The 19,650-nt window shown below is 28.8% G+C and overlaps 1 protein-coding gene across 1 annotated transcript; it reads left to right on the forward strand.

Annotated features, from left to right (window-relative positions):
- The first annotated feature begins 4,044 nt into the window (after nt 1-4,044).
- LOC111684496 (myb-like protein X) lies at nt 4,045-12,204 on the forward strand. Its single transcript, XM_046946595.1, has 2 exons — nt 4,045-4,544; nt 9,169-12,204. The coding sequence occupies exons 1-2, from the start codon at nt 4,262-4,264 to the stop codon at nt 11,679-11,681; spliced, it is 2,796 nt and encodes a 931-aa protein (XP_046802551.1). The 5' UTR covers nt 4,045-4,261; the 3' UTR covers nt 11,682-12,204.
- Nucleotides 12,205-19,650: the final 7,446 nt, after the last annotated feature.

Consider the following 19,650-nt stretch of genomic DNA (forward strand, 5'->3'; position numbering starts at 1 on the left):
CATAGAAAATTTTCGATAAAGTTCTCATTTTATAAAAAATTTTCAATAAAATTCTTATTATATAGAAAATTATTGATAAAATTCTCATTTTATAGAAAATTCTAGATAAAATTTTCATTTTATAAAAAATTTTATATAAAATTTTCCATAAAATTCTCATTTTATAAAAAAAATATTCGATATAATTCTGCTTTTATAGAAATTTTTCGAAAACGTTCTCTTTTATAGAAATTTGTCTCGTCGAGTAATTTTTTCTCTTTAAATACTAAAGTTTCTGAAAATCTCGTTCTCAAATTCTGACGGGCATTACAGAATGACATTATGTTATAGTGTGTGCAAGTATGGGTGTTCTGTTGTTTCATTGAACAACATTTGCCTTTACACACATAATGTGATTCATGTCGAAAAATTGTCTCATTTTTGTAAGGCGGCAAATAGAATTTACGCTTGAACGTAAGTAACTTTAAGACGCTACCATATAAAATTATTTTGTTTTAGAGGAAAGTGAACTTTTAGCTCAGGCTTTGCAGTACGCTACTGCAAGGATATTATCGTATATTATATATAATAAACTTACGAAATATGATCAATTTTTTTTTGAAATAATTAAAAAGCCAGCATCAGAGTATTCCCTTTAGTTTTGCATCACAATTAATTAGTGATCCAAAATTTTAAATTTGTTAGATCCTTATTACCTTCTATTCACAATGAGGTGTGTTTTTAATCCTATTTTGCTGGCTATTGTTCATTTTTTTTTTTTCTCGCCCTTAAGTTAAAGTAAAAACTTACACAAGTATGTGTCTCTTATAAAATTCTTCAGGTCTTTCTTATTTATAATTTTTTTCTCTACATCTGACAAAAAATAAAATAGTTTATCTCAACGTGCTTCTCTTCATTGTCAATTTTGTGCATAAAGTGTTTGTACTGGGTAGTGGGTGCAATGTATATAGACACTCATGCAAGCGAAGCATAAGTGCATTTTAATTCAAAAATTTTCTTGTTGAATGAATATGAAAAAAAAAAAATCACATTTTAAATATGCAAAACTGAATTTCTGTAACAAGATTTTCTTTATGATGACGTGGCTGCAAAATAAAATATAACTTAAAGCCTTTTTAAGACATGATTCATTTCGTTAAAGTAGATTTATTTATATATATTTTTTATTTTTAAAAAATATGACTTTAAGTAGTTAAATAGTATATGATTAACGCTTTAATAAAGATATTTAGTGAAATAATTTATGCTGAAAGTTGCAAGCAATTGAAGTAGTTCATACAAGTATGACCCCTGAGGACAATGTCTGTGAAGCATATTATTTAAATTTATAGCATTAATAAGTTTTTCACTTTAGCTAAGTTGTAATAAATAGATCAAAAGTAGTTATAAGTGATTTATATGATTATGGTTAAATTAGTTATTTGAACATTTTTTTTACGGTTGAATTAACAAAGACTTTCTCATAAATTTTATTATAATTAAAGCTCAAACGAAGTCATTGCTTTTTCATTAAGTTATTATGGGAACATTTTTAATACAAAAAAATTTGCATTATTTCAAACTACATTTCAATGCCTTTACACTCTGCTTTGCTGGAAAGTTCAGAACTCAAAAAGTGTCATTCAACTTTGTCATCATAATATTTTTATATTCCCAAATTAATCGCTATCAACTTTGCTCTATTACCAAATTTTTCAACAAATGTCCACTAAAAGGAAACAAAGATCATCTTCACCTAATATGAAATAAAAAAACATTATTTTCGTAAACAATCCTACACTCTCACGTAAACCATTTTTCTTTATAAAGGAAAAAAAAACTCACTAAAAGGTGAAACAACATTTAGCCATCCACTCAATAATCAGCGACATGTGCTTGATATGAAAATACAAAAAAAAAAAAAATGTTTCAAGCAGCCAAATTTATTCAATAACAAACTAAAAACCACAAAAATACTTACACTTTCATGTGATTCAAGACACGAACGATTGTGGCTGAAAGAAATGTACAGCAATGAGAGTTGCATGCAAAGTAACCGCAATGTTAAAGGGCAGTGATAGAAAGGAATGAATTCTTAATTTGAATTTTTTATGAAAAAATAAACTTTTCATGAAAAGTTTCTATAAGAAAAGAATTTTCTTGAATATATTTTAATAAAGAGAATTTTTTCAAAATTTTTTATAAAAAGATTTTTTTTTTTCAAATTTTGTATATAAAAAGAGAATTTTCTCAAAAATTTTCCAGAAAAAGGGGATTTTAAGGAATAGTTTCTTTGAAAAGAGAATTATCTTTAATATTTTTGCAAAAATTTCAACTAAAAGTGATTTTCAAAGAAAATTTAAAAAAAAGAGATTTTTAATGAAAATTTTCTATAAAACAAGGTTTTCAACGAAGAGAAAGACGAGAATTTTTATGAATTGAAGCAAAAATTTTCTATAATTTTATGGAAAATTTTTTATGAAAAGAAAATTTCAAAAGTAAAGAACATTTTAATGAAAATTTTCTATAAAAACAAAATTTTAAGGAAAACTTTCTATAGAAAGAAAATTTTCTATAAAAAAGGAATTTTAACGAAAATTTTCTATAAAAAAAGAATTTTAACGAAAATTTTCTATAAAAAGAGAATTTTAATGAATTTTTTCTACAAAAAGAGAGTTTTAAGGAAAATTTTCTATAAGAAGAGAATTTTAACGAAAATTTTCTACAAAAAGAGAATTTTAACGAAAATTTTCTACAAAAAGAGAATTTTAACGAAAATTTTCTATGAAAAAAGAATTTATCGAAAATTTTCTATAAAAAGAGAATTTTAAAGAAAATTTTGTATAAAAAGAGAATTTTAAAGAAAGTTTTGTATAAAAAGAAATTTTTAACGAAAATTTCCTACTAAAAGAAAATTTTAACGAAAAATTTCTATAATTAGAAAATTTTAACAAACATTTTCTATAAAAAGAGATCTTTAACGAAAATATTCTATAAAAAGAAAATTTTAACGAAAATATTCTATGAAAAGAAAATTTTACCGAAAATATTCTATGAAAAGAAAATTTAAACGAAAATATTCTACAGAAAGAAAAATTTTCTATAGAAAGAAAAATTTAAGGAAAATTTTCTATAGAAAGAAAAATTTAAGGAAAATTTTCTATAAAAAGAAAATTTTAACGAAATTTTCTGCAAGAAGAAAGTTTTAATGAAAACTTTCTATAAAAAAAAATTAAAAAAAAAATTATGTAAAAAGAAAATTTTCTATAAAAGAGAAATTCAACGAAAATTTTCTAAAAAAAAGGAAAAATTTCCAAAGGAAATTATCTATAAAAGAATTTTTTTTTTACAAAATTTTCAAAAAAATAAAAAAAAAATTTCCTAGAAAATTTTCTATAAAAAGAAAATTTTAACAAATATTTTCTTCAAAAGGAAAATTTCAACAAATATTTCTACGAAAAGAAAATTTTAATGAAAATTTAACATAAAAAGAAAATTTCTTAAATATTTTTTATAAAAAGAAAATTTCTCAAAAAATTTCTATAATAGAGTATTATCTACAAAATTTCTATAAAAGTGAATTTCCTAGAAAATTTTTTATAAAAGAGGGTTTTAACAAATATTTTATAATATTAATTCTGTGATAAATTTATAAGAAGTAATTCGTTTACATATCTGCCCTATTGCAGAGTTAATAATTGTTGCTATTACTGTTGATATTTAACTTGGTGGTTAATATTATTGTTATTATAGCAGATGATGATGACGATCATCATCAGTACAACAAACACTTACGTATAATAACTAACAACAACAATAAGAAAATCAGCAGCAACAACAAACAGCAACATTTTAGCATTAACCATTCATTATTGAGCAGGCGCCTAAGCTAAGAAAAACGGTATACACGACGATGATGGCAAACGACAATCGTAGCAACAATCAAATAAACGACGACGACATTGTTAAATCAGTTAAAAGAGAAGAAGAAGAACAAGAGGAGAAATAACAAAAAAAAAAAAACAGTTTCAATTTCATTTTTAAACAAATGTTTGCCGCTAAACAGAGTTTAATATACAAAAAACTTTCAAAGCAAACGGTACGGGTCTGTTTATTAAACACTCGACTATAAAATAGTGATTAATAAAATAAACAAATTAAATAAAATAAAAAACATAAATTGTGTTTTATAAAAAAAAAATATTTAAATTTAAATAAGGAATTTTTAATAAAAATAAGAAAAATATAAAAATTATTGAAAAAAAATTAAAACCGTAAAAAAATGTTAACAATACTGTGCACCGTGTTACTCGTTTTGTCGTCATCTATTCTATTAGTCGAATGTCGCAGTTATAATAACGGTTTAATATTCTATAATTTAGAAAATCATAACACTTACCTACCGCCCACTATATCGGTATCGCGCGGACGAGGTCTAGCCAAATTCAAATATTCAGCACGCGGCTCCATTTGGTCTACATTTGGGAAACCCTGTGATTGTGAGGGCCCCTTATGCGGCTGTTGTGTTGGCATCAAAGTGAAACAATATAATTTTGATCAAAAAAGTACGTGATACAAATACAAGTCAGAGTATATCGTCTGAAATTCAACAAAAATCAATTCCGTTGATTTCATTTAATTTCATTGTTTTCTTTTACTCCACAAAACACTTTAAACCAAATTAAACATTTAACACAGTAAACGATTTCTGCCAATCTGCAAGAAAAGAAATGAAAAGAAATGAAAAAAAGAAAATTAAAACCAAAAACTTAAATATTTAATTGAATATTTTGGTCATGATATAGTTTTGTTATTTTATTAAATCTGTATATGAAGAAGTATATTCGTTTTTGTTTTGTGGCTGCAAATGTATGTGTGTGTTTATTTTTGTAGATGAATATTTAAATAAATATTTTTTGTTTGCTTCTGTTGTTATTCAATTATTTTGGTGAAATTGTTAAATGCATTAATTACAAAAAATAAATTTATGTATTTTTTTTTCTTTTTGTTGTACAACTGTTGCATTGTTTTCTCTTTCAGTCAAATGTCGACATTTAGTGAAAAAAAGTAAAAATATTAAAAATCATTTTAAATTGTGGGAGAAAAAATGGTGACCATTTCGCAATATTGTAATAATGCAAATTAACTGATTAAATAAGAGTAACTGTTGTTTGGTTAACAGATCAGTTTATTTGGGTTAACTTCGTTTTAATGGAAATAAACAGAAACATCATTAAGTTTCTGAATAAAATCGAAATTTAAACATCTTTCGAAAAATAAACCAAATCGAGAAAAAGTAATCACAATTTGGATATTAGATCTGTAGGATAATTGCAAAAGATGAGAAAAGTAGTCAGAATCTGATTATATTTTCCTTTATAAAAGTAGTCAGATTATGACTATCTTTTCCTATAAAAATGTAGTCAGATTCTGACTATCTTTTCCTATAGAAAAGCAGTCAGATTCTGACTATCTTTTCCTATAGAAAAGTAGTCAGATTTCGACTATCTTTTCCTATAGAAAAGTAGTCAGATCTCGACTATAGAAAAGCAGTCAGATTCTGACTATCTTTTCCTATAGAAAAGCAGTCAGATTCTGACTATCTTTTCCTATAGAAAAGCAGTCAGATTCTGACTATCTTTTCCTATAGAAAAGTAGTCAGATTTCGACTATCTTTTCCTATAGAAAAGTAGTCAGATTTCGACTATCTTTTCCTATAGAAAAGTAGTCAGATTTCGACTATCTTTTCCTATAGAAAAGCAGTCAGATTCTCACTATCTTTTCCTATAGAAAAGCAGTCAGATTCTGACTATCTTTTCCTATAGAAAAGCAGTCAGATTCTGACTATCTTTTCCTATAGAAAAGTAGTCAGATTTCGACTATCTTTTCCTATAGAAAAGTAGTCATATTCTGACTATTTTTTCCTTTAGAAAAGCAGTCAGATTCTGACTATCTTTACCAATAGAAAAGCAGTCAGATTCTGACTATCTTTACCAATAGAAAAGCAGTCAGATTCTGATTATATTTTCCTGTAGAGAAGTAGTCAGATTCTATGTAGTCAGATTGCGACAATAGTAGTCAGATTCTGACAATAAGGATAGTCAGATTCTGGCAATAAGGATAATCAGATTCTAACTTTTTTTCCTTTAGAAAAGAAGTCAGATTCTGACTATCTATTCCTATAGAAATGAAGTCAGATTCTGACTTTTTATTATAGAATATGTAGTTAGCTTCTGACAAGTTTTTCTATAAGTAGTAGTTACTTTCTTTTTTATGGGAAAAGTAGTCAGATTGTGACACTTTTGTATAAGAATTTTGGTATATTTTCTATAACATAAGTGTTAGAGATATGATCACCCATTGAGATATGTTCTTGTATTAATTTTATTAAGATATAATGTTCCAATATAACACTCAATAAATAAGAAAGCTTACTTATGTTTATTTTTATTTAAAAGTAAGCCCCCTTTTTCTCACTTAAAGCACATTAAATTAACACCTCATTAGCATATAAATAAATTTTCATATCGCTCAATTACTATGATTAACATAAATGTATATATCAGTTGCAGTAGAAATAAGTTGATGCACGCAACTGCAATGTAGTAAAACTCTTTTGTTTGACATGAAAACTGCAACAATAATCTGCTGAATATTTTTAACATTTACATTGTCTTACATGTTCACATCTGATATATAATTTACATGATTAAGAAAATGTGTAAATAAAAATAAAATAAAGTATGCAAAATGTATTCAATAAATAAAAAAAGGGTTTTAAACAATACACAATAACTTTGAGCAATTTACTTTCAATGAAAATGTCATACAAACTGATGTCTCCACTTAATTTTAAATAATTTTACTCTATGCACTTTATTTTAATTAAAATAATTTTAAAAATTCATTAAAATTAATGGAAGTTTTTCTTTTTTTTTTGTAGCAAAGATAGTATGAGCAACCACCCATATTGCTGCAAATTATCTTACTGCTATGTGGCAGGCATATTTTCACTTGTTTGTATGTATATGTTAAAGACATTTACAATTGTCACATTGATCTAATAAATAATGAATTTTGGTTACAAAAAAGGTTGAACAAACAATTACGCCCTTTTCATGTTATTTGCAATGACAGAAATAATAATTATTATTATTATTTACTTAAATATTGTTTAATTTTCAATGGTTATTTATCAGATCATACCATTGTTGTAAATCATTTTGAAATATTAAGCTAAATACATACAAATGACCTTGACAATGATGTTGCAGATATAAATGAAATATTTTCTATATTACAATTACTGCTGACAATTGCATTAGAAAAGCTATCGCATATACGTGTCGTTGTGCATGACCAAAGTTAAATTGCAGTTGACCAAAAAAGCAATTTAATGGAAATTTATTTTATTTAAATATGATTTATTTGGTATTCAATAAATTTGAATAGTTAAAATAGTCGTTCGATGGTTAAAGTGTACAAAGATTGGAAGACACCGACATGAAGATCATACAAAGAGAGGTTTGGCCCAAAAATAGAATTTGGGTTCTCCTGTCGTTTGTGAGTCAATAAACAATAATTTGTTTGAAGGACAATATAATTGATCCATATGTTTATCATTACTAGATCGCGCTAAACATACTAATGCTTAATAATAAATAGAGCTGTTTACATTCTCTGCATTAAGTTCAGTTTAAACTAGTTCAAAAATTATTAAAAAAATGCAAAGATTAGAAGCTCCTCTATATTAAATCCACTTTGGTATAACATTCTTTTACAAAGACGAGAGCTGTAGTTTTACAAGAACCATGGTGGTTGTTTTCACTTACTGGAGAAACTTGGGTCGGTCAACCAAGAGCCTCCGACTGAGTTACATGAAGAACACTCGATCTTACTAATCTTATGCCATGTGATCACGTCGTTGGAATGACTTTGCGAAGTGCTCCACGAATCAAAGGACAATGGTCCAAAAAGTATACACGTTGGCATAAGCGTCGCCGTAAAGTCCCCATCCTTGAATGATCCGCTCAAGCAGATTTCTCGCTCTTTAATCTCACAACCATTTCTTAAGACACAGTTGCTTCAGCAATACATTATTGATAGTCCGAAATACCCTGAGAAAAGATCAGGATGACTCTGTATATCGAGATAATGTGACAAATGATATAGAAATATATAGAAACGGTCCCAATAAATTCTCCAACAAGTTGATTGAACGGTCTACAACTATTAGTCTAGTAGCATGTATGAATCTACATTATGTTCAGATGGCTACAGCTCCAGTAAAAGTCAGATAAAGATGTGAATAGCTTTCGGATAGTCAATTATAAATGACTAGAAGTGGCGTTATCTGAAAGCCAAAGGTCTGATGATAAGTCAACTTTTCAAATAATAACCTCTTCATGGTTCAGGTTACAAAACCAGGAGTAGATGTTTTAAAAAGCTTTTTCTTTTACAACCAGAATTACAACATGACTAGGAATGGCGTTATCTGAAAGCTAAAGGTATAATTATGAATCAACTTCTCAAATAATAACCTTATCATAGTTCAGGTTACAAAGCCGGCAGTGGGCGTTTTAAAAAAGCATTTTCAAAAGTCAAATAAACATACGAATAACTTACGAATTGAAAAATAACATGAATTGAAATGGAGTTCTCTGAAGGCCAAAGGTCTGATTATGAAACAACTTTTCAAATAATAACCTCTTAACATTATAATCATCCCACATTTCGGACAATTCGGAGAAAAAGGTTATTGGAGTTAAGAGACTTATATTAGAAATCTACATATCAGAATAAGTTCCGTGCTGTTGGTAAAAAAGACGACAGAAGCTATTAGTGGTGTTACTAATCATACCAGACTTACTACAAACTGTGAGTGAGAACTTGCCTTTGGTTTATTTAATAAATTCGTACGTCCGATAACGAATTACGTCTAGATCCAATAAACCATGACCATAACACCTGCGTGATTATAAACGTATGATTATGTCCTCATAGATTTTACGATGTTTTAGAAGGCAGATATCTTGGTCTTTTTTGTTAATAGGTTAACTTCTCTTGTAAATTCCTCATCTCTTCTTGATACTATGATTGAAAACCGGGTATTCCTTAGATAATATTTTGTAATATTTCTCAAAATGTTTCTTAAACCATCTAATTTTAATTTCGTTTTTATAATTTTAGTGTGTGTTAATGTCTCCTATGTTCGCCCCAAAGACGAAATCCAAATGGAAGTTTTTCTCAGTGATACAGCCACAGCAAAATACGGAATTGCGGCACGTAATCCCTCACCCCTGTGTGTACCCATTATGATGGGTATACCCATGTCAATGTGTGTACAAATGTCGAACATAGCAGTGCAGGGTGATAACCTCAATATGTGCATGGATTTCCTAGTGCGTTTAGCCTCAACACAACTCTTTGAAATGCATTTTCAATGTATGAAAGTAGGTTTACAAGGAGCAAGTTGGGTAGGTCCAGATGGTCAACCGGTAATACCATCTAATGAGAGTAAAATTAAAGATCGTGACAGTAAGGAATCAGAAGAGTATTATGATGAAGCTGAAGAAGAAAATGAAATTATTTCCAAAGAAAAAGAAGAACAAAAGGATGCTGTAGTAATGAGTATGAAGGAGGAGGACTTAAATAAAGCCGAAGAGGAAATGGATGATAATGATGTAAGAGATACGATCATGGATATAGTTAAAGAACAGGAAAAGGAAGAGGAGGAAGTAAAAGATAGCTCAGAATTGATGAAAGAGAATGAAATAGAAGGTTTAAGTCCGGTACAAGATCATAACAAAGTTGAGGAAATTGTTACAAATATAATGGAGAGCATAAATGAAGGCAAGGATTCGGATAAGTATATAACAATGCCAATTGTGGTAGAAAATGAGCAGCCAAGTGAAAGTTCTAATATCGAAAGTGTACAAGAGGAGTCGAATGTTTTAAGTGAACCGATTTCTTTAGAAGCCGAAGAGAGTAATATGGAGAGTATAATGGAAACAAATGCTTTAGTAGAGGAAGGTTTTCAAATTAAATCTCCAGATAAAAATGAAGATAATATAAAAGAATCTAATGAGATAACAGATAAACCATTAGTAGAAGAAACTGAATCATTAAAATTGGAGATAAATGATTTAAAAGATTCTACTGTAAATAATATGGAAATGGAGGAAAGTAATGAAATTACTAAAGATCGTGAAAGTTTACAGGTTATGCCTAGTTCGACTATGAAAGATGAGCTATATTTAGAGGATTTGTTTGAAAATTCTCCAGAGAAAGATATGCATATTGAAAACAATGTTGAGCAACCAGAAAAAGACACTAATGAAATCATGAAAGAAACAAACATGCAGATAGAAGAAAATATCGATAAAGAATCAAATCTTGAAACGCTAGAAGATAATACAGAACATATTTCCAATGATTATGAAATGGGTAAAATTGAAAAATTTGATATGTTAATCAATAATGAGGGTTCAGAGGAAACAACTGAAATAAGTCAGATTGCTAATGAGCCAAACAACTCTTTGGAAAATCTCCAGCAACCAATGGAAACAAGTACTGAACGCTTAATGGCAGCTAATTTAAAACCAACAATGCTACAGATACAAGCAACTACAAGTGAAACTGATAGTATCGATAGCATAGATAATACTTTAACAACAGCCACAATTATGACCACAACAACAACAACTACGACAACAGCAACAAAAAAACCAACTACAATAGATAAAAACTCAGCTATGGCAGTAACATTTATAGAAAATACTGATGATGATGACGATAAAACTAAAAACAAAGCTGAAGAAGACGACGATGACGAAGATAACAACGACGGTGATAATAGTCATGAAAATGACAGTGATTATGATGATGAAGAAGAAAGCGAAGAGACTGAAGATGAAACAACAGAGAAAGGAATACAAACTAATGATGCCATCACCAACACCATTGTTATGCCAACTGCAACAGCTTTAAACCATAAAGAATCCTCAGTAACAACACAAAAACTACCAAATACTTCCAACAGCAATGAATCCAACTCTAATGACGAAACAAATGAAAATACTAAAGATGAATTCGAGGCTATAGAAGAGCAAGAGGAGGAAATTGCAGATGAAGTAGAGACAGAATCTAATGAAGAAAGCGAAAACGAAAACGATGCTGAGGAAGAATATGATGATGAATATGAAGATTATGAAACTACAACAGTAGCTGTAAGTGATATTAAAATGAATAGTGCTAATGACACATGTTGCAAATCTGCAACACCAGCTGGCGACATAAATGACATGCTAGCAGCAGCCACCACAAATGAGCAGCTAAATGACAATACTAATACTGCAGTCATGCCACAAACTAATACTGTTGCAACACAAAATAATTTACAATTTGTAAGCCATGACAATACCATACCGATTAGTAATAGCGACAATAATATGTTAAATGTTGAATCAACTACAAATAAAATGTCACAAATCACTATTAACCCAGCTGCAGCCACAATTGCAGTGTCTTCAACCACTGCTAGTAGTAATAGTAATAATGCATTGCCTCTACCGTTGGCTCGTAAATTATTTGCACATCATCACCAGCAACAACAACAACTACAACAACAACAGCAGCAGCATCATCATCACCATCAGCAATATCATCGTCATAGTCGTCAGCAACGTCAGCATTATGTTTAAAATCCTTAATGCAGTATGTGTGAGTGTGTGTGTTGCACATTATTCATTTAGTTTATTGATGTCAACGCCCCATTTGACTTTCGTCTGCAATTCCAAACAATTGTATGTAAACTCTTCTATTCTTATGTTGGGGTTTAAAAGCGCAATGATTTAATGTGAATGTAAATAATTAGAATCAAAAAGGAAAACTTAGAAACCTAAAGAATAGAAGTACAACTTGGACAATTAAAACCTTTACAATCTTAAGACTATTTATAGTTTATTTTAGCCAACATTGCTAAAAATTTCTTCTACTTATTATTTCTTCTAAATTGCTGTACATTCTTTAACTTTCTTCTCTTTTTATATAAATTATTAAAATCATGTTATATTGTATACATGTTATACATTGATAAATGTTTATGTATTTATGTTATTATATCTATTAATTACTCTGACAATTAATGGTCTTAATTTATTTGTTAATTTGTTATTTATTGAAATTGATCTTATTGTTTATATTGCACATTTGTTTTACTTTAATTTATTTAAATAACAATTTAGGTTAAATATTTTTATAAACATATTGTAATTTAAATTTATTATTTAAATTATTTATTAAATATTGAAAATAATTTTGTTTAATTATAATTGAAAAAGTATATAAGTTCAAGGTAAGTAAGACAAGTAAATTTCAACAATTACTATTTGCAAAAAGAAAGATATTATTTACTAAGCTACAACAGTAAAAAGAACTATCGGAAATCGTATAATTTTTCTATATAAAAAGTAATCAGTTACTCCAACTGATTACTTTACTATAGAAGACGTTCTCAGACTTGCACTACATTTCCATACATTTCCAGTGATTATGACCAACATAGGAATTTTGTCGACAGTCAGGCGGCACTTGCTTTCCAAAACTTATTTACTCCCACCTCCTTATAAGCCGGACAATGCAAGAAGGATCTATCAAGGATGGATCGCCTGTCTGAAAATACTCTAGTATGGCTCCATGCGCGTAGGGAAATGATAGTCAGAAACAGGGAGATGAGTTTGCCAAAACGATATCTTAAATTCTGCCTTCAAAAGGCAGATAGATGGCAGCTAGGCTCATGTAAAGAGGCTAAGTTATTGTGGCCTTCATTCAATGAGAAATGCACAAGGCATCTTACAACCCAAAGTAGGTGGGATGTATCAAGATTCGTAGTAGGGTTCTATAAATCGACTTTCGAATAATCGAACAATCGACTTTTTGTCGAAAAGTCGACTTTGTTAATAAAAGACGAAAAAATCGATAAGTCGAATAATGTAGAAAAAAGTCGAAGAAAGTCAAAATAATCGAAAAGTCAAAAAAGTCGGAAAAAGTCAAAAACTCGAAAATTGTAGAAACAAGTCAAAAATAGTCGAAAATTTTAAAAAAGTGGAAAAAAGTCAAAAACTCTAAAATAGTCGGAAAAACTCGAAAAAAGTCAAAAAATAGTCGGAAATGAGTCGAAAGAAGTCGAAAGAAGTCGAAAAAAAGTCGAAAAAAGTCGAGAAAAGTCGACTATTTATAAAATACTTATAGTCGAAAATGAAAAAAGTCGAAAATCGACTATTCATAAAATGCGAAAAGTCGACTTTTAACAAAATGAAAAAAGTTGATAGTTTCAACTATAGAACCCTAATTCAAAGCAATAATAACAGGGCATGGGTGTTAGGTAAAAATGTAAATAGCATATTCTTCCATTTTCTTTGTGAACCCTGTTCTAGCTGTTAAAAGAAACAGTTTTCTTGACAGCTACTTCATAACCATTAGATTTCTGGGTCTTAGCTTAATTACATCTTGAGATTTTTCACGGCTATAGATTGGATGTGATAGCACACAATAATGATAGAAACAGTATCTTCTTGACTCTACTTGACTATGCAAGTGCAGTGAACTACCACTATAACAATTGAGTAGGAAAGATATCCCTAAAAAAACAAATTCGATCTTCTCCTATGGAAAAACTACCCAATTACTGACTTCATTTTCTTCAACAAATACTCTAATCATAACTACTTTTCTCATAAAAAAATTTAGATTCCGATTATTAGGTTCCCATGTGATCCTGTACTCATAAAAATAGTACTCACACCCTATTACTTTTAATACAAAATAAGTATTTTGATTTGAACTACTTATATAGCAAGTACTCGGATTCGAAATTATACTCTTTCTACAAATACAGATAAAGATATTCAGATCACATTTGACTCTGACTATTTGCACAGAGAAAAATTACGTCATTTTGTGAGAAAGTTTACCAATGAAATATACCCAGCAAAAACTTTCATTACCACGTAAGGATTTAAAATGCTAAAATTTACTTACAAAATAGCATTTTAAGTCATTATTTAACACGATAATGTCATAGGAGGCAAGTTCTTACCACAAACGCTTACAAGTAATTAAAAAAGTAGTCGTAAATATTTATATAGCACAATATAGTAAGAACTTATTAGACTACTTATTTGTAATCCAGTCGATATGTAGTTATTATTAAAAAGTATGTTGTTAGGTAAGTAATTAGAACTAAAAGTTATTACATAGTTTTTGCTGGGTACGACTTATTTCTCTATAAAAAAAGTACTCTTACTATGACTACTTGCCTAAAAAAGTGTCACCAGATTGTCACCAATTTTCAATATAAAAAGGACGTCATTTTTGTATACAAAAAATACTCATAGTCTGACCAATTTTCCTATGTTCTGATTATGTCTGCTATTTCTATAAAAAAGTACTCTTGCTATGACTACTTGCCTGAAGAATAGTTGCCATATTGTCACCACTTTTCAATCGAAAAAGTATGTCACTTTTCTATACAAAAAGTACTCGTATTCTGCCCAGTATTCCTATATTCTGATTATGTTTGCTATTTCAGTAAAAAAAATCACAAAAAATTAAAATTTTTGAATACCTTTCCAAAAAAAGTACTACTTCTACAAAATAGTACTCTGATTATGGCTACATTATTAGATAAAAATACCACAGATTAATAGAGAACATTTCTATGAAAAAGTACTCAGTTTCGGATCATGTTTTCTACAGAAAACTATTTTAATTATACATAAAAACTTGATCGGAGAAAAAGTAATTTAGATTGTGTGTATTTTCCTTTAGAAAAAGTATTCAGATACTGAATATTTTCTATCCTATACAAAATTTTCTGATTATGATTATTATTTATATTACAAACTACAGAGTTTTCCATATAGAAAAAGTACTCGCATCCTAATCACTTTTTCGATAGAAGTACTCTAACTAATATTTTGTATTGTTGGAAAATAACTCAAATTCTTGGCCTGTGGAAAAAGTACTTCAAATTCCGAACAATTTCCTTACAAAAAAAGTACCGAGATTGTGATTACTACTTTTTGTACAAAAAGGTACAAAGATTCTACTTTCCCATAAAAAAGTACGAAGATACTTTTAAAAAAAGGTACTAATGTGCTGTTTCTAGATCACGAGCGAGTAGTTTGAGCTCAAATTTTACTTGTATTTTGTTATTGTAACAAAAACAAAATACAAGTAATATTTTAACTCAAACTACTCACACGTTATCTAGAAACAATATGTAAGATTCTGACTTCTTCTTAATGTGGACAACTTTTACTGTTGGAGAAGCCTTTTCAGCCCATTTAGACAATTTTTCGTATAAACAAAATGCTATGAGACTAACAACTTTTTCTATTAAAATCCCAAACATTATCTTTCAATCAAATAACACATAAGTTATATTTATTACAAGAAACTTCACCTTTATAAAAAAAATTATTATCGAAACGTTTAATTTTTACTAATTTCCCATAAGGTGTGTTTAGTTAATTGTAACATTTCTAATTAAAATTCAATTAAGAATTATGGACATGAAAAAAATAATTTAAAAGTTCTTTGAACTTTTTTTAATTTTTATTTTCCCTCTACAGTTAGAGTGTACAAATGTAAAATTGTTGAAAGTGTATCGTTTTGGTCACATCTAACTATTTGCATTTACAATTAAAATTTACCGGCAGGTAATACTACAACAATAAAATTTTGTTGCTTGTGGTTGTAATCATTGTTGTTGACTTTTGTTAATTTGTACATTTAATTGTCGCTTGTACGTTAAACAATTTTTTATTTTAGTTGTTGGAACAAATCAAATTAAGCCCCCTTAAGATTTAAAACGTTTTTTTACTATTGTAAAAGACACCTTTTATGGCTTTAATTCGTGTAAAAGTGTTTTCTTTTTTTGATTCAGTTTAAGTTTAATTTGCTTATTGTTGTGCGTGGGATCACAAAGAGACAAGAATATTAAAATAAAATGTTTTTTAAAACCATAGTTACAGTTATAATTTGGTTTGCTGTAGTAAAATAACAAGTACTTACTACACTTTAAACGTATTTATACCCTACAATACCATTTTGAGTTTGTTCTGATATATTTAGCACTTGGTCCTATAACCACCTTAAAGAATTTGAATCTGAGTTTGGAAAATTACTGAAATAGATCCATTATTTCAAATAACGTTTAGCAATTAGATCTTACGGTTCAGGCTTTTTAGCTCACAATTATGTTAAATTAATTAAATGATTTTTTACAATAAATGCTTATTTCTTAAATATTACCGATGTAGCGCTTCATAGAATCGTCCATGACTACGATACATTCTTACTTGCTTTTTTTAATAAAAATACATGTTTACGTTATGTATACGTATACACATGTATCTCTCCTCTACTACTATTTCGATCAGAGATGGAAAATAAACATCTGTGTTAGTTACTAACTAAATTTTGTAAGAAAAGAGTACCTTTTTCGATAAAATTTCGTTTAATTTTCCCACTTAAAATGTCAGCAGAACTCAGATTTTAAAATAAAAAGTATTCAGATTTCTATACTATCGTGACCATTTTTTCCTATAGAAATACTCTGATCTTTTCAATGTTTTTATAGAAATAGTACCCAGATTCTTTATATTTTCCCTATATAGTACTCAGTTTAAGACAACTTTTTCTATAGAACCTGTCTACTTTTCCCATAGAAAAGATACTAGAACTCTAATTTTCCTATAGAGGAGGTACTCATATTCTGACTACCTTTCCTATAGTAAAGGTACTCAGAACCTATCTTCTTTTTCTGTATAAAAGGTACTCAGGATCTGACTACTTTTTAGAAAAAAAAAGGTACTCAGACTCTGACTACTTTCCTATAGAAAAGTACTCAGACCGTGTCTTCTTTTCCCACAGAAAAGGTACTAGGTACTCAGACTTTGACTACGTTTTCTATAGAAGAGGTACTCAGACTCCGAGCCTGATTACTTTTCCAATAGAAACCGTATTCAGACTCTTACCACTTTTTCTATAGAAAAGGTATTCCGACTCTGACTACTTTTTATAAGGTACTCAAGCTCTAACTACTTTTTTTTAAAAAAAAAGGTACTCAGACTCTGAAAACTTTTCCTAAAAAAGTACTCAGACCGTGTCTTCTTTCCCTAAAGAAAATGTACTCAGTCTATTTTTCCTATAGAAATGGTACTCACGCTCTGACTACTTTTTGTACAGAAAAATTACTTAGGCTCCAACTACATTTACTATAGAAAAAGTACTCAGACTCTGATTACTTTTTCTATAGAAAAGGTATTCACACTCTGACTGCTTTATCTATAAAAAATTTATCCAGACTCTAGAAAAGGTACTCCAACTCTGACTACTTTTTACATAGAAAAGGTACTCCGACTCTGACTACTTTTTCTATAAAAATGGTACTCAGACTTTGAATACTTTCCTACAGAAATGGTAATCAGACTTTGACTACTTTTCCAATAGAGAAGTTATTCAGGCTTTTAGTGTTTGTCCTATAAAAAAGGTACTCAGATTCTGACTACTTTTTCTATATAAAAGGCACTAAAACCCTGACAACTTTTCCTACAGAAAAGGTACTCAGGCTTTGACTACTTTTTCTAGTACTGAGATTCAGAATAATTTTCTTATAGAAGACTAATGTTGTTACTAGAAAAGTACTCGGATTTTCACTGTTTTTAGAATAAGAAAAGTACTAAGATTCTGTATACTTTTCATATAGGACTACTTGTTTTATAGAAAAAGTACTCAGAGTACTAATAAAAAGTAATCTAAATGTTACTATTTCTCTCTTGCAAAAAGTACTTAGACTGTAACTACTTCCTCCTTTATAAAAAAGGGCATATACTCTGACATTTAGCAAAAGTTGCCTAGATTTGACAACTTCAATATTTAGTTTAAACAAATCCCGTCCTAGTAAACGTATTAATAATAATAGTTTTCTTTAGAAAAAATTTAAGGATTTCAAAAACCTAAACCGAAATTAATAAAAAGTTACAATTTTACCAACTCTGCTTATGTTGTTACTTAGTTTACTTTCAGTTTCATTTAGTTGTTGTTTATTTTTTTTTTCTTTTTTTACCTTTTGTCCCACAGTGTTCAGTTGGTTCATTGTTTACTTTTAATTTCATTCAAGTTACACTTAAAGTGTTGGCAAAAGAGAGTAGTCAGTGAGTACATTTTGTTGTTGTTTGTTGTTATGTACTTTTCATATTGTTGTTGCATGTTATTGAGGCTTTATTTTGTTGTACATCTTTAAGTATAAACTTGGTCAAGTAGTCTGTTTGTTGGTTCACTTGTTGTGGGTTTACTTTTTTTTAAATTTTTCGTTTTGTTTTGTTCATTCTTGCTTGCTTTGGCATAGACGTCTTAATATTTTTTATTTCATTGTTCTATTGTACCTAGGATCTTCTGAATTGTACTACTTTGGAATGTAGGGTATAGTAGACTTATACTTGTGTTTGCAACAAGTAACTCGGTCAGAAAAATTATGAAAAACATTGAACTGAACGCTAATTTCATAAAGAATATGGATCTAACATATCGTCATTAACTAGCCCATCAAGTTAGTTCCTAGTTAGAATGAAAATGATTAAGATCGATTTTTCTACTTGATAGCTGTAAACGTTTATTACTGTTAAGGGTACTTTAAGGTCAAAGTAGCGTTAACGCCGCATCAACAAGTAACTGTAAAATGTTTTTAAGCCCTACGAATTTTTACATAATTTTTTTCTTTATTTTGCTTTTTTTTTTGCAACAAAAGTAAGTATTTTAATGTTGTAATTTAAAGATTTTCTTTATTATTATTTTTTTCACTTTTAACATTGTTCACCAACTTCAATGGTATTTTTATTAAGCTTCTTAAATGCAAACATGTTGTAGTTGCTGTTTGTCTGCCGGTTCCTTTTGTTGAAAAGCTAATTCCGTAGTGGGAAGATAAATGTTGGTTGGTTGGCAGTGTATACATCTTATCAAGTTTATTTTGGTGTAAATATTTATGAGTTTATATATTGTAGGGCTTGATAAAGACATCAACTAATTAACTGGGGAGACAAAATTTATTTTTAGTTTCATTTCATTTCCTTATTCTTCCATTTTTTTTCGTATTCAGTGTCAATATGCTAATGAGTCACTTTTAAATGTTACGCAGGAAGTAAGAAAGAATTTATGTCGGAAATGACTTAAGGAGGACAAAGTAAATGACACGATTTTTTATGTTTCTGTGCTGGTGTTTAATTACAACATTCTGCAGGATAATAATGTCATTTAATGTTTCATATATTTTTTTCTCTTGATATAATAGAGAAAGTTAACTTAATGTACTTTATGTAACTACAAGGAAGTAAGTAAGTATTTATTTGGTTGGAAATAAAATAATAAAAGACTAAATTTTAAGCCAAATAAAGTCAGACATGTTGGCAGCAAGTCAAATATAAAAGCGAGCAACTAAAATCAAAGCGTTGAAGTAAAAATTCTGTTCTATTCTATTCCTATCCTGTTTCAGTTCTGTTATGTTCTGTTCTAGTTCTGTTCTCGTTCTGTTCTAGTTCTGTTCTAGTTCTGTTCTAGTTCTGTTCTAGTTCTGTTCTAGTTCTGTTCTAGTTCTGTTCTAGTTCTGTT

Source organism: Lucilia cuprina, chromosome 3 (genome assembly GCF_022045245.1).
Source record: "Lucilia cuprina isolate Lc7/37 chromosome 3, ASM2204524v1, whole genome shotgun sequence".
In the NCBI taxonomy this organism is placed as follows: domain Eukaryota; kingdom Metazoa; phylum Arthropoda; class Insecta; order Diptera; family Calliphoridae; genus Lucilia; species Lucilia cuprina.

Excerpts from the sequence above, each read along its gene's own strand:
- LOC111684496 (XM_046946595.1), top strand. The coding sequence starts at position 4,262 with ATGTTAACAATACTGTGCACCGTGTTACTCGTTTTGTCGTCATCTATT. Across the intron at positions 4,545-9,168 it reads ATATAATTTTGATCAAAAAA|TGTGTGTTAATGTCTCCTAT; the intron begins GTACGTGATACA and ends TTATAATTTTAG.